Source organism: Anomaloglossus baeobatrachus, chromosome 5 (assembly GCF_048569485.1).
Source record: "Anomaloglossus baeobatrachus isolate aAnoBae1 chromosome 5, aAnoBae1.hap1, whole genome shotgun sequence".
NCBI lineage: Eukaryota > Metazoa > Chordata > Amphibia > Anura > Aromobatidae > Anomaloglossus > Anomaloglossus baeobatrachus.
Genome location: NC_134357.1, coordinates 138,142,307 through 138,156,669, shown reverse-complemented (window position 1 = coordinate 138,156,669; position 14,363 = coordinate 138,142,307). Strand labels below are relative to the sequence as shown.

The 14,363-nt window shown below is 43.6% G+C and overlaps 1 protein-coding gene across 1 annotated transcript in view; it reads right to left on the bottom strand.

The window, feature by feature from the left end:
* NPFFR1 (neuropeptide FF receptor 1) overlaps positions 1–14,363 on the bottom strand; it is a 587,767-nt gene that overhangs the window by 60,228 nt on the left and 513,176 nt on the right. The window contains exon 3 of the mRNA XM_075348928.1: positions 3,012–3,111. Within this exon, the coding sequence (XP_075205043.1) occupies positions 3,012–3,111 (100 nt within the window). The remainder of the gene's footprint in view (positions 1–3,011; positions 3,112–14,363) is intronic.

The following is a 14,363-nucleotide window of genomic DNA, read 5'->3' as shown; positions in this document are numbered from 1 at the left end:
TCATTTCCCACGGCCGGTAATGTGAACTCACTGCCGACCGTGGGAAATGCAGCGATCTGTCCTCTGTCTATCTATCTATCCCTCTATCTGTCTGTCTATCTATCTATCCCTCTATTTATTCTTCTGTCTATCTATCTACTATCTCAGAATTAAATGACTTTTTTTTTTTAATGTGCTTTATTGCATTGAATGCAATAAAGCACATCCCAACCCGCACGCGGCAAAACCGCGGCAATACCGCAAACAATACCGCGGTGAAACCGCGGCAAACCGCATGCGGTTTTCGGGTGCGGTTTGCCGCGGTTTTTTACCGCGGGTGCGGTAATCTTTGAGAGCATGCGGAATTTTCTCAAGAAAATTCCATTTCCCAGTGCGCACATAGCCTAAAATGTATTTGAAAACCAGTGAGCATAACTATTCATCCATAAGATGAAGCATTGAGTCACTTAAACAAAAAAATCAGGTGGGTTGGGGATTATAACTATTTTGTTGAATGCAAAACTATTAGCTCATAAATAGGTTATTTTTGTCTGGCGCTGTCACTGACAAAATCTCAACATAAATTCAAACTCTATTTAGTAGTCCCAAAGTTGGCGGACACAAGGCGTAAAACCAACAAAGTTATAGAAAATGTTTTATTTTTTTACTTACAAACATTACTGAATGGTGGCAAACAAGATCCCACACATTACTTCAAATTGAGAGTGCAACGGACACAAACACACCATACAAGCTTAGAACACACTTTATACAGACAGCTTACACACTAATACTTTTTTAAATGTCCTCCACCAACTTTACAGGACAGGACAGTTCGATTTACTTTAGAGAAGAATAAAAAGTAAAATAAAAAATACATTTATGTATATATATATATATATATATATATATATATACACACACAGTATATATAGTGTATATGTCAATGCAATTAAGAAAGATTACCTAGACTAAATTTAATGCATGATAAATTCCACTTAACAAAAAAATGTTTACAACAACTGAGAGTCATCGGTGGTTGATACCTTTTAATGGCTAACTGAAAAGATGGTAATACACTGTGTGCAGAATTATTAGGCAAGTTGTATTTTTGAGGATTTTTTTTATTATTGATCAACAACTATGTTCTCAATCAACCCAAAAGACTCATAAATATCAAAGCTTAATATTTTTGTAAGTTGGAGTGGGGTTTATTTAGATTTGGCTATCTTAGGTGGATATCTGTTTTTGCAGGTAACTATTACTGTGCAGAATTATTAGGCAACTTAATAAAAACCAAATATATTTCCATATCACTTGTTTATTTTCACCAGGTAAACCAATATATCTGCACAAAAATTTAGAAATAAACATTTCTGACATGCAAAAACAAACCCCCAAAAAATTAGTGACCAATATAGCCACCTTTCTTTATGATGACACTCAACAGCCTACCATCCATAGATTCTGTCAGTTGCTTGATCTGTTTATGATCAACATTGCATGCAGCAGCCACCACAGCCTCCCAGACACTGTTCCGGGAGATGTACTGTTTTCCCTCCCTGTAGATCTCACATTTTATGAGGGACCACAGGTTCTCTATGGGGTTCAGATCAGGTGAACAAGGGGGCCATGTTATTATTTTTACCTTTATTGGCCAACCACGAGTAGTTGGATGCATGTGATGGAGCATTGTCCTGCATGAAAATCATGTTTTTCTTGAACAATACCGACTTCTTCTGTACTACTGCTTGAAGAAGTTGTCTTCCAGAAACTATCAGTAGGTCTGGGAGTTGAACTTCACTCCATCCTCAACCAGAAAAGGTCCCACAAGTTCATCTTTGATGATGCCAACCCATACCAGTACCCCACCTCCACCTTGCTGGCATCGTAGTCGGAGTAGAGCTCTCTGCCCTTTAATGATCCAGCCTTTGGCCCATCCATCTGGCCCATTAAGAGTCACTCTCATTTCATCATCCATAAAACCTTTGAATAATCAGTCTTAAGATATTTCTTGGCCCAGTTTTGACGTTTTATCTCATGTTTCTTGTTCAAAGGTGGTCATTTTTCAGCCTTCCTTACCTTGGCCATGTCCCTGAGTATGGCACACCTTGTGCTTTTTGATACTCCAGTAACATTGCACCTCTGAAATATGGCCAAACTGGAGGCAAATGGCATCTTGGCAGCTTCACACTTGATTTTCCTCAATTCATTGGTAGTTATTTTGCGCCTTTTTTGCCCAACACGCTTCTTGCGACACTGTTAGCTATTTGCCATGAAGCGCTTGATTGTTCGGTGATCACACTTCAAAAGTTTGTCAATTTCAAGACTGCTGCATCCCTCTGCAAGACATCTCACAATTTGGGACTTTTCAGAGCCTGTCAAATCTCTCTTCTGACCCATTTTGCTAAAGGAAAGAAAGTTGCTTAATAATGAAGCACACCTTATATAGGGTGTTGATGTCATTACACCACACCCCTCCTCATTACAGAGATGCACATCACCTGATTTACTTAAATGGTAGTTGGCTCTCAAGCCTATAAAGCTTGGAGTAGGACAACATGTATAAAAAGTATCATGTGATCAAAATACTCATTTGCCTAATAATTCTGCACAGAGTGTATATAGCTAACTTTTGAGACTACTCAGGTCTCTTCATCAGGCTCAGTATAACACAAAATCTGAAGAGTCACATATTTATACACAACAGGACATAGAATAGAGCAGTAAATTAGACAAGTGATGTGAAGCAGAACTATTAGCATGGCAAGGGGACAAACTGTTGTGGCAGTAAATATTGCAGCAGTTCATAGATAAGGAGTACTGCCTAACACGGTACAAAGATATATTTTACCTGCACTTAACAAAAACACATCTTTTTGAAGTAAATGTAGTGGTCAAAGTAGTAAGTAAAAATGCTAAAATAAAGTACTTGCAGTCTGAAACCCTAATGTCATTAATTATTTTTCATCATTGTTTTAATATGCACTATAAATAATAAACAATATATAGTGAAAACATTTTATACATACCTTTCCACTGCAATGGCCACTAAAGTAAAGACAGATGCAGACACAGACATTCCTTGGACAAGACCACTCATCTTACACATAATGTTGTCGAAAGGCCATCCTGAAAAACAAGAAATATGTTATATAGCTGCATAAAAACTGATTTTACTATATGATTACAATAGGATAAACTAATGCAAATATTTGTTGTTTGCTACAAATGATACTTTCCTGCTCTCAATAACATTATGACTTCTGTTATACAGAGAGATTGACTCGCTGCTTTACCTGGAAAACTGCCGTAACATCTCAAAGAAACGGTTGACCATACATGCATGTTTTTTCGGCTGAACTCGATGGGCCAAAGAAACAAACATCCATTTTTTTGTGGACGGACCCTACATTTATGAATTGCCTCTCACCTCTGTTGCACTTATGATACGGATTTTCTCACCACGACTTTATACAGTAAACAAGGATCCTTTCAGCCATTCCCCACAAGTGTTACCAGTTACCAGTGCTTTTTAATTTTTCTGAACAGTTTATCAAAAAATAATCAAGGACAGCCAATATTTTTTATAAACATATTGGAAGACTACAACCAATCATATACATTATAGGTGATATATCAGTTTGTGTGAAGCACAGATAGTAACATGAACAGTTTAGCAGTGTAATGCAAAATAATGATCATTACAAAGACACTAATCTGTACAAGCTCTGAATCACTGAGTGCGTAACTCAGATAGCAGCTCCGCTATTGCAATGTGGCATTTCACGGAAAAAATACTTTAAAACGCTGACTGGGGACAATGCGACTAGAATGACTGCTCCACAAGAGAAGATCCTGGCGGCTTCACTTTACACTGCTCCCCTTTGTGACAGGTCTCTTCCTGTATGTTTAGAGACCTGTCAGTCAAGGAGAAAAAAAAGATGGAGAAGCAGGACTCGTCACAGTGTTTCCGAGGGAATAATAAATGGCTGCAATAGAAGAACTTGGCTCTATGTCACACTGCCTGTGGTTCGAGCTACATGAATCAGCTTACAGGTTTCCTTTAAAATGTGAGACAGAGCGCTGTTAGTGTGCTTGTCAATTAGTTAATGCATTGACAGGTCTGGAGATATGGAAATATCAGTATGGCTGAAAACAGTAGAATCTGCTGAGAAAGATATAGAGAATATGAAATAGTTCCTGTCATGAATGTTTCAAATTACCAGGTCAGTTCTGCTTCATCACATGTCCCCCCTTCCAATAGGTTCCAAGTGCAAATCCAACTTCCCCCAGCATTCTATTACCTTTGTAGTTATCCCAGTGTGATGCCCTGCACTATTCAGGTCGTCACAGGGTTCTGCACAATCTTTCTCTCCCCGTGCAGGGCTCAAACCTCCATGGTTCTGGGTCCCTATCTTGCGGTACCGCCTCCACCAGCATTCACAATCCTAGATACACTTTGCACCACACCTGTCAGGCACACCAATGGGCTGCTTAAGCAGGAATAGGGCCGCCCACCTAGGAGTCAGGCAGGTAGGTGGAAGGTGTTAAGTCAGTCGAGTGGTAGCCCTTGAGCTGTGAGGAGCTCTGAGGAAGCTGGGAGTTGTTGCTCCCAGGGGGTAAGCAGACTAGGTCGCAGATGGTAGTCTGGACATAGAGGAGTCGGACCCTCGATCGCAGGGGATTGATGCTAGGTGCCTGGGACCTGTCTTGGAGGACGGTCAGCAGCCTGAGCCTAATCACCGGTCCAGGACTGAAGGCATGATGGGGTACACGGAACCTAGGTCGGGGAGAAGCTTCAGGTGACCCGGCAATTAACCTGTGGAGAAGTGGACCTCTATGGGCTGTTCCCACGAAGCTCAGAGACCGGGGGCACTAGCGCAACAAGGGGAATAGGGCTTTCCAAACAAGAGGCCCTTTGAAATCCCAAGCGTGAGCTGCTGAGGGCAGGCTCCTTCACTTAGCCATAGTGGGGAGCGGGGACCAGAAAGCTCCAAGCTGACAGGCCACAAAGGACACTCTAAATTCTGTGCCAGGAGGTAGATTACGGACCACCAGGCGGTGCTGCAGGGGACGGGACCCAGACGAGCTCCCCTCAGGAGACTGCGGCAGTCAGAGACTTCGTTTACCCTGTTGTCAGCGTCTGCTTTATTGCTGAGAAGGAAGCAAAAGGAGTAGAGTTAAACATGGCTGCAGAACTTGACAGTCATGCGGTGTTCTGCTCTAATCTCATCAGGTGTCTTGGTGTCTTCATGCTCTGTTCACACCGCAGAGTCTGACATGACACCTGGTGCTATTGAGTCACTGTGTCAGAGCCAGGCGTCGACCAGTTTTGTGCTCACTGGTGATTGGTCTAGCCGGAGTTAAAACCTGCTGGGTTTTGAATTACTGCTGGAGTCACAAATTGTTGAAGACCTATCACAGCTTCCTCCACCTTTTTTTAAGATGGGGGAACCTTGTCCCTCATGCCGAATATAGCTCTAGCTTTGCTCCAGCGATTCCAGCCTTTGTGCGTGGTGATAGAGTTGTTGGTGAACTGTTGTATGCTATATGTTGTGCAGTAGAAATATCCTTGTTGTTTATTTCCTCAATGTACTTTATTTCTTTCTGAGCATGTATTGTCTTTACCCCTGTGTGTGCTTGCAATGAGTTTGAGTCTTGGTTTTCTCCTGTCTGTCGATATTTGTGCATTTATTAGTCCTGTCTCAGCCCTCTCTGGGGGTGGGAGAGAGGGGGTGTTAGACCAAGGCTATTCAGGAGTCAGTGGTACATTGGCGGTCCAGACCTCGTCGCTAATTGGCGTACCTCTGGAATAAAGGACAGCTTAGGGTCCCTAGTCTGAGGGGCAGTCTAGGTGCCCCTACTCCTAGTTACCATATCACACCCTATGATACAGACTACCCACAGAGTTTGTTTGTAACTTGTAACTAAGGAACAACAATAGTACAGAGGTGTGCACAACATGATATTTAAAATCAAAGCTAAATTTTTTTCCTAATATTTAAAAAATAATTATGATTTTAATTTTTAACTCATAAATCAATAGTGCACATAAAAATAAGAAAAGTAGAGAAAAAAAGTATTCAGCTCACCCATGTAAGGTCCTCCAGTCTGCGGTTGATGCACGTAGTCCTGCGGACAGGCAGGTCCAGCTTCAGAGTAAACGGTAATAGAAAATGAGTGGGACTCAGCACCAATATGGATGAATAAAAATTCATAAGCCAAGGCTTATGATTAAGGACTGTTTTTAAATTCCCCTTTTGTGTCCGAAACGCATCAAGCCGCACGGCAAGTCGCATGGCGATTTTGGATGATTTGTGACCCTTTTCTTTATTTTTAAACTTTTCAAATAAAGCATGAAGATTTTTATTCATCCATATTGGTGCTGAGTCCCACTCATTTTCTATTACCATAAAAATAAGAAACTTTGTAACATATGTGATCACAGAAACTTGCTTCCTTCTCCTCCTGGATTCATCTTTCACTCTAAAGGCTACTTTACACACTGCGATATCGGTCCCGATATCGCTAGTGTGGGTACCCGCCCCCATCTGTTGCGCGACACGGGCATATCGCTGCCCGTGCCACACAACATCGCCCAGAGCCGTCACACATACTTACCTGTCCAGCGACGTCGCTGTGACCGGCGAACCGCCTCCTTTCTAAGGGGGCGGTCCGTGCGGCGTCACAGCGACGTCACTGAAACGTCACTGAACCGCCGCCCAATAGCAGCGGAGGGGCGGAGATGAGCGGGACGTAACATCCCGCCCACCTCCTTCCTTCCTCATAGCGGCCAGGAGGCAGGTAGGGAGAGCTTCCTCGCTCCTGCGGCGTCACACGCAGCGATGTGTGCTGCCGCAGGAACGAGGAACAACCTCGTTACTGCTGCAGTAACGATAATTGAGAATGGACCCCCGTGTCGCCGATTAGCGATTTTGCACGGTTTTGCAACGATGCAAAATCGCTTATCGGTGTCACACGCAACGGCATCGCTAATGCGGCCGGATGTGCGTCACAAAATCCGTGACCCCAACGACTCCGCTTTAGCGATGTCGCAGCGTGTAAAGCCCGCTTAAGTTCATGATTAAAATTTGTGTTCAGTGAAGACAGATTTTCACTTCACTGAAAAATAATATTACAGTTGGTGCTAATAAACTTTTATGGAGAAAGGAAGGTGAAGAGGAGGGAGGAGCGGGAGACAGATACAGACATTCTGCTGCAAGTTCTCCTGAAACAACAGTTACAGTTTTCTACAGAAAATTATATGACCAATAGTGATGAGCGAGTACTAAAAAGCTCGGGTGCTCGAAGCTCGGGCCGAGCCTCCCAAGATACTCGTGTACTCGGCCCGAGCACCGAGCCCAATGTTATCCTATGGGAGACCCGAGTATTTTTGTGAAATGACCCCCCGGCAGCATGGAGAAACCCTAAAAATGTCACAAAAGTCTCAGAAGAGTGCTCAAATGACATGGCAACAGCATGGGGAAGACCCCTTGAAGCATTTATCACTCAAAAGTCACAGCTCTGAACAATTTTGTCCGAGTTTTACGCCATTTTTACGGACTCACCAGAAAACCTTCCAAAATGACACCAAAATGAATTTTCATGGCGGAAATGTTAAGGGCACATACCCAATAGTGAGATAGAGCTGGTGTATGTTACTTTTTGAGATTAATACATGAAAGATTTTACATGAAAACCTTGTGTGGCACTCCGATGTCCAAAACGCACGTTTTGTGCTTTTTACTAGCGATGTTGGTCATTTTTTTTTTTTTATTCTATCTCCCTCAGTCCGTCGGTCTGTCTCTCTCTGTCTTGTCTGTCCCCCTCTCACAGTCTGTCGGTCAGTTCCCCCCCCTCTCTCTTACTTACCGTTCCCCGATCACTGCCGCGGCGCTGCACAGCTGTTCAAACTCCGGGGGCTTTTCCTCTTTTGAAAAAGCCGGCCGCTCATTAATCAATCTCCTATTCCCTGCTTTCCTGCTTTTCGGCGCCTATGATTGGTTGCAGTGAGACACGCTCCCACACTGAGTGACAGCTGTCTCACTGCACCCAATCACAGCAGCCGGTGTGTGTATACTGTGCAGTGAAATAAATAAATAAATAATTTAAAAAAACGGCGTGCGGTCCCCCCAATTTTAATACCAGCCAGATAAAGCCATACAGCTGAAGGCTGGTATTCTCAGGATGGGGAGCTCCACGTTATGGGGAGCCCCCCACCCTAACAATATCAGTCAGCAGCCGCCCAGAATTGCCGCATACATTAGATGCGACAGTTCTGGGGCTGTACCCGGCTCTTCCCGATTTACCCTAGTGCGTTGGCAAATCGGGGTAATAAGGAGTTAATGGCAGCCCATAGCTGCCACTAAATCCTAGATTAATCATGTCAGGCGTCTCCCCGAGATTCCTTCCATGATTAATCTGTAAATTACAGTTAAAAAACACACACACCCGAAAAATCCTTTATTAGAAATAAAAAACACTAACAAAGTCCCTCATTACCAATTTATTAACCCCGACAAACCCTCCATGTCCGGCGTACTCCACAGTCCTCCAGCGTCGCGTCCAGCTCTGCTGCATGGAAGTGACAGGAGCTGCAGAATACACCGCCGCTCCGGTCACCTCCACGCAGCTAATGAGATGAGTATAGCGATCAGCTGAGCTGTCACTGAGGTTACCTGGATCCAGCGGTGGATGCAGCGGTGGCCGCGGGTAACCTCAGTGACAGCTCAGCTGATCGCGCTACTCACCGCCGCTCCAGTCAGCTCCATGCACCAACTGAGGTGAGTATAGCGATCAGCTGCTGTCATTGAGGTTAATCGCGGCCACCGCTGGATCCAGCGGTGGCCGGGAGTTACCTGACTGACAGCAGCTGATCGCGCTATTCCCTTCATTAGCTGCGTGGAGGTGACCGGAGCGGCGGTGTCTTCTGCAGCTCCTGTCACTTCCATGCAGCAGAGCTGGACGCGACGCCGGAGTCCGTGGAGTACGCCGGACATGGAGGGTTTGTCGGGGTTAATAAATTGGTAATGAGGGACTTTGTTAGTGTTTTTTATTTCTAATAAAGGAATTTTCGGGTGTGTGTGTTTTTTAACTGTAATTTACAGATTAATCATGGAAGGAATCTCGGGGAGACGCCTGACATGATTAATCTGGGATTTAGTGGCAGCTATGGGCTGCCATTAACTCCTTATTACCCCGATTTGCCAACGCACTAGGGTAAATCGGGAAGAGCCGGGTACAGCCCCAGAACTGTCGCATATAATGTATGCGGCAATTCTGGGCAGCTGCTGACTGATATTGTTAGGGTGGGGGGCTCCCCATAACGTGGAGCTCCCCATCCTGAGAATACCAGCCTTCAGCTGTATGGCTTTATCTGGCTGGTATTAAAATTGGGGGGACCGCACGCCGTTTTTTTTAATTATTTATTTATTTATTTTACTGCACAGTATAGACCCGCCCACCGGCTGCTGTGATTGGGTGCAGTGTGACACCTGTCACTCAGCGTGGGGGCGTGTCTCACTGCAACCAATCATAGGCGCCTGTGGGCGTGGAAAGCAGGGAATATGAGATGGCTGTGTACAGAGCACAGCGCGCCGGCCGGTATAAAGGCTCGGTCACGCTGTGCAGGCCGGCCAATCACTGCAATTCCACAACTAACAGGGCTGTGGCATTGCAGTGGTCTGCCAGCCAATCCCTGCATGAGGGCTGGCTCTCAAAAGAGCGCCAACATGCAGAAATGAAGACCACGAGTAAAGCACGAGTATTGCAAAATTACTCGGTACCCGCCGAGTAGCCCGAGTACAGTGATACTCGTGCGAGTACCGAGTAGTAACAAGCATACTCGCTCATCACTAATGACCAACTGTTATCTCCTATCTCAGTAATGGGAACATTTGCATGTACATTTGTATACATGTTTCCTATAATCCGATAAAAAGTACATTGTCAGAATCTAATTTGAATGGGAAGCAATCTTCATCCTTCCCACATGATTTTATTGTAATTAATAAATAACCAAGTCATTATTCCTTATTATTTAATCGGTTTCACAGTACAGGACATTCCTAAGATTATAACTTTCAATTGAAAAATATTCAAATGTATAGAAAAATGTTTGTCCCACTCCTTATTGATGGGCCGAACAACTTATTTTATTATTATTCAAGAGTTTACAAGACTTAGATTGTAAATACAACAAAACGTGTCAAGTGCCAAGATAACTTATTTCCAACTGCTGATTATGTAGCACCCCTGAGCACCTCAGGGCAATACAAGGAACTGCATGCTCTAGGGGATGCAGGACCTACCCCCTGGGACCTGGAGTACCAGTGTCTTTTCCACGAACACACATCTAAAATCCTAGTTCTCCTCTCCACAAAGGGCATAAAGGGTTAACCATATAAGGGGATGGTCGCCATGGGAACGAGTCCCTGGGTATAGCCAGCCTGGTGGGAGGGGTCAGTCAGTGGCAGTCTGAAGTTGGGAGCACACAGGAGAGGTGTGCAGACATGCCTGAGCTGGGTCCGTGTAATGATGACCCTGGGGCACAGGAGAGAGGTCATCAGGACGGGTACCGAGATATTGTTGGGACTAGAGCACGCACGGGGAACAGGGCCCTAGGTTAAATGTCAGGTTTCAAACGGTTTGATAATGGTGCATGGTGAGGATACCTTAATGGACCTCATCGAACCAAATAATCCAGTGGTATCAGCAGTAAACGAGGATCGCGGTTCGGACACGTACAGTTAGGTCCAGAAATATTTGGACAGTGACACAAGTTTTGTTATTTTAGCTGTTTACAAAAACATGTTCAGAAATACAATTATATATATAATATGGGCTGAAAGTGCACACTCCCAGCTGCAATATGAGAGTTTTCACATCCAAATCGGAGAAAGGGTTTAGGAATCATAGCTCTGTAATGCATAGCCTCCTCTTTTTCAAGGGACCAAAAGTAATTGGACAAGGGACTCTAAGGGCTGCAATTAACTCTGAAGGCGTCTCCCTCATTAACCTGTAATCAATGAAGTAGTTAAAAGGTCTGGGGTTGATTACAGGTGTGTGGTTTTGCATTTGGAAGCTGTTGCTGTGACCAGACAACATGCGGTCTAAGGAACTCTCAATTGAGGTCATGCAGAACATCCTGAGGCTGAAAAAAAAGAAAAAATCCATCAGAGAGATAGCAGACATGCTTGGAGTAGCAAAATCAACAGTCGGGTTCATTCTGAGAAAAAAGGAATTGACTGGTGAGCTTGGGAACTCAAAAAGGCCTGGGTGTTCACGGATGACAACAGTGGTGGATGATCGCCGCATACTTTCTTTGGTGAAGAAGAACCCGTTCACAACATCAACTGAAGTCCAGAACACTCTCAGTGAAGTAGGTGTATCTGTCTCTAAGTCAACAGGAAAGAGAAGACTCCATGAAAGTAAATACAAAGGGTTCACATCTAGATGCAAACCATTCATCAATTCCAAAAATAGACAGGCCAGAGCTAAATTTGCTGAAAAACACCTCATGAAGCCAGCTCAGTTCTGGAAAAGTATTCTATGGACAGATGAGACAAAGATCAACCTGTACCAGAATGATGGGAAGAAAAAAGTTTGGAGAAGAAAGGGAACGGCACATGATCCAAGGCACACCACATCCTCTGTAAAACATGGTGGAGGCAACGTGATGGCATGGGCATGCATGGCTTTCAATGGCACTGGGTCACTTGTGTTTATTGATGACATAACAGCAGACAAGAGTAGCCGGATGAATTCTGAAGTGTACCGGGATATACTTTCAGCCCAGATTCAGCCAAATGCCACAAAGTTGATCGGACGGCGCTTCATAGTACAGATGGACAATGACCCCAAGCATACAGCCAAAGCTACCCAGGAGTTCATGAGTGCAAAAAAGTGGAACATTCTGCAATGGCCAAGTCAATCACCAGATCTTAACCCAATTGAGCATGCATTTCACTTTCTCAAATCCAGACTTAAGACGGAAAGACCCACAAACAAGCAAGACCTGAAGGCTGCGGCTGTAAAGGCCTGGCAAAGCATTAAGAAGGAGGAAACCCAGCGTTTGGTGATGTCCATGGGTTTCAGACTTAAGGCAGTGATTGCCTCCAAAGGATTTGCAACAAAATATTGAAACTAAAAATATTTTGTTTGGGTTTGGTTTATTTGTCCAATTACTTTTGACCTCCTAAAATGTGGAGTGTTTGTAAAGAAATGTGTACAATTCCGACAATTTCTATCAGATATTTTTGTTCAAACCTTCAAATTAAACGTTACAATCTGCACTTGAATTCTGTTGTAGAGATTTCATTTCAAATCCAATGTGGTGGCATGCAGAGCCCAACTCGCGAAAATTGTGTTACTGTCCAAATATTTCTGGACCTAACTGTACCTCCCCGCAGTGTCCGCACTGCCCGCCGTATGGAGAAGGAGACTGTACCCCAAAAGGGACAGGTGGGGTTCCCAAACGCTCCACACTACAGGGACTCAGTCTACAGAGAGTGCCGGGGACAGAGCAACCTGGGTCACTACATTGGCACCGATACTCCTGGGACCGGAACCAGCGAGCTGAGGGTCCATGTGAGTAGAGACTGTTAAAGTAAACCTGGTGTGGTCTCCATTAATATACACCATACATCTACCAGGCACAGCCCTACCTGCGGAGGGCCTACCAACATAGCTGCCACTACCACCATCCCTGGGAGTACCCTCGTTGAGCAGCGGCGGTTCTCTATCCCTAACCGCAACATGAAGGTGGCATCATGAACATTAACCCTATTATCCCCTGTAAATACCCCCTTTTATTAAGCGTCCCCAGAGTGACATTCCCATTTGCAACCACCCGGGACTGAGTACCCCCTTCCCTGAGCGACACAATTATATTACGGTAGGACCCCTTCACCTGTATGTGTCTTCGGTATGTATAAAGTCTATTTTTACACGTACCAGAGACATGTAATAATAATAATAATAATAATCATATAATAATAATAATAATGTACCTCGCACACCCATTAAAATCTATGTTGATCTCCACATTTCTCTTCAACCGTGTGTCCATGTGAACCATTGATGTTTCCGTGTGATCCACATGGGGACATGTTTGTTTTTTTCAGGCAGCATGGTTCACATGGACCCATACAAGTCAATGGCAACCATATGACATCTGTGTGCCGTCCGTGTGACACATATCAGAATTAAATGCATTCAAGAAATTATTAATTTTTCTGTGTTAAAGATGTGCATAAATAATAGGTAGATAGATCATAGATAGATTATAGATTGATAGATAGATGATAGATGATAGAAAGATAGATGATGGCTAATAGGCAGATAGCTAGATATATTGTGCAAATATTAACCAAATAAATAATTAAATGAAAAAAAAAATGATGTGGGGTCCCCCTTCATTTTTGATACCCGGCAAGGTAAAGCAGACAGCTGTTAGCTGATATTATCAGGCTGGGAAGGTCCATAATCATTTGGCCCTTCCCAGCCTAAAAATACTAGCTGCAGCTGCCCCAGAAGTGGAACATCACATTAGATGAGCCAATTCTGGTGCTTCGCCTCTGCTCTTCCCAATGCCCTGGTGTGGTGGCCATTGTGGTAATGGCTTTTGGGGTTTATGTCGACTGTGTCCAAAAACACAGTTGGAATCAAGTCCTAGCGTTAGTAATGGAAGAGTGTCTATCAAACACCCCCATTTCTAACCGAGTAATAAATAAAAAGATACACATTGAAAAGTCCGTTATCAAAATAAACTCTCCCCGAAACTATCCCTCATTCCCCACTCCCAGAAGCCGATTTTTTTTTTTGGGGGGGGGTTGTGCTATTTTGTGTGAACCCAAATATCCAAGGGTTTACTCATCACTATGAAGAAGTCCAAGAAGTGATACGTTAAAAAACAGGAGTTTTATGGAAATGCATTGAAATACAAAAAAAATATAGGTATAAAATATCAGCAAAGGTTCCTACAAGACTGAGGAAGTGAGAAAACGCCAGCAAGTATAATATGGTAACTATTATTTTAATGTCTACATACAATATACCACAAAAGTAAATACACCTGATACATTTTTGTAAATATTTTATTATATCCTTTTATGGTTCAATACTGAAGATATGACACTTTGATACAATGTAAAGTAGTCAGTGTACAGTTTGTATAACAGTGTACATTTGGGGTGCCCTCTAAATAACTGCACACACAGCCATTAATGTAAAAAGTAACTGCTGTCATCACAACTGAGTACACCCCCAAGTGAAAATGGCCAATTTGTCCCCAATTAGTCTTCTGTAGGCGGTATCAAGTGGCTCATTTTAGTGTTACAAGGTGTCAGGTGTGAATTTGGAGTAGGCATGTTAAATTTGGT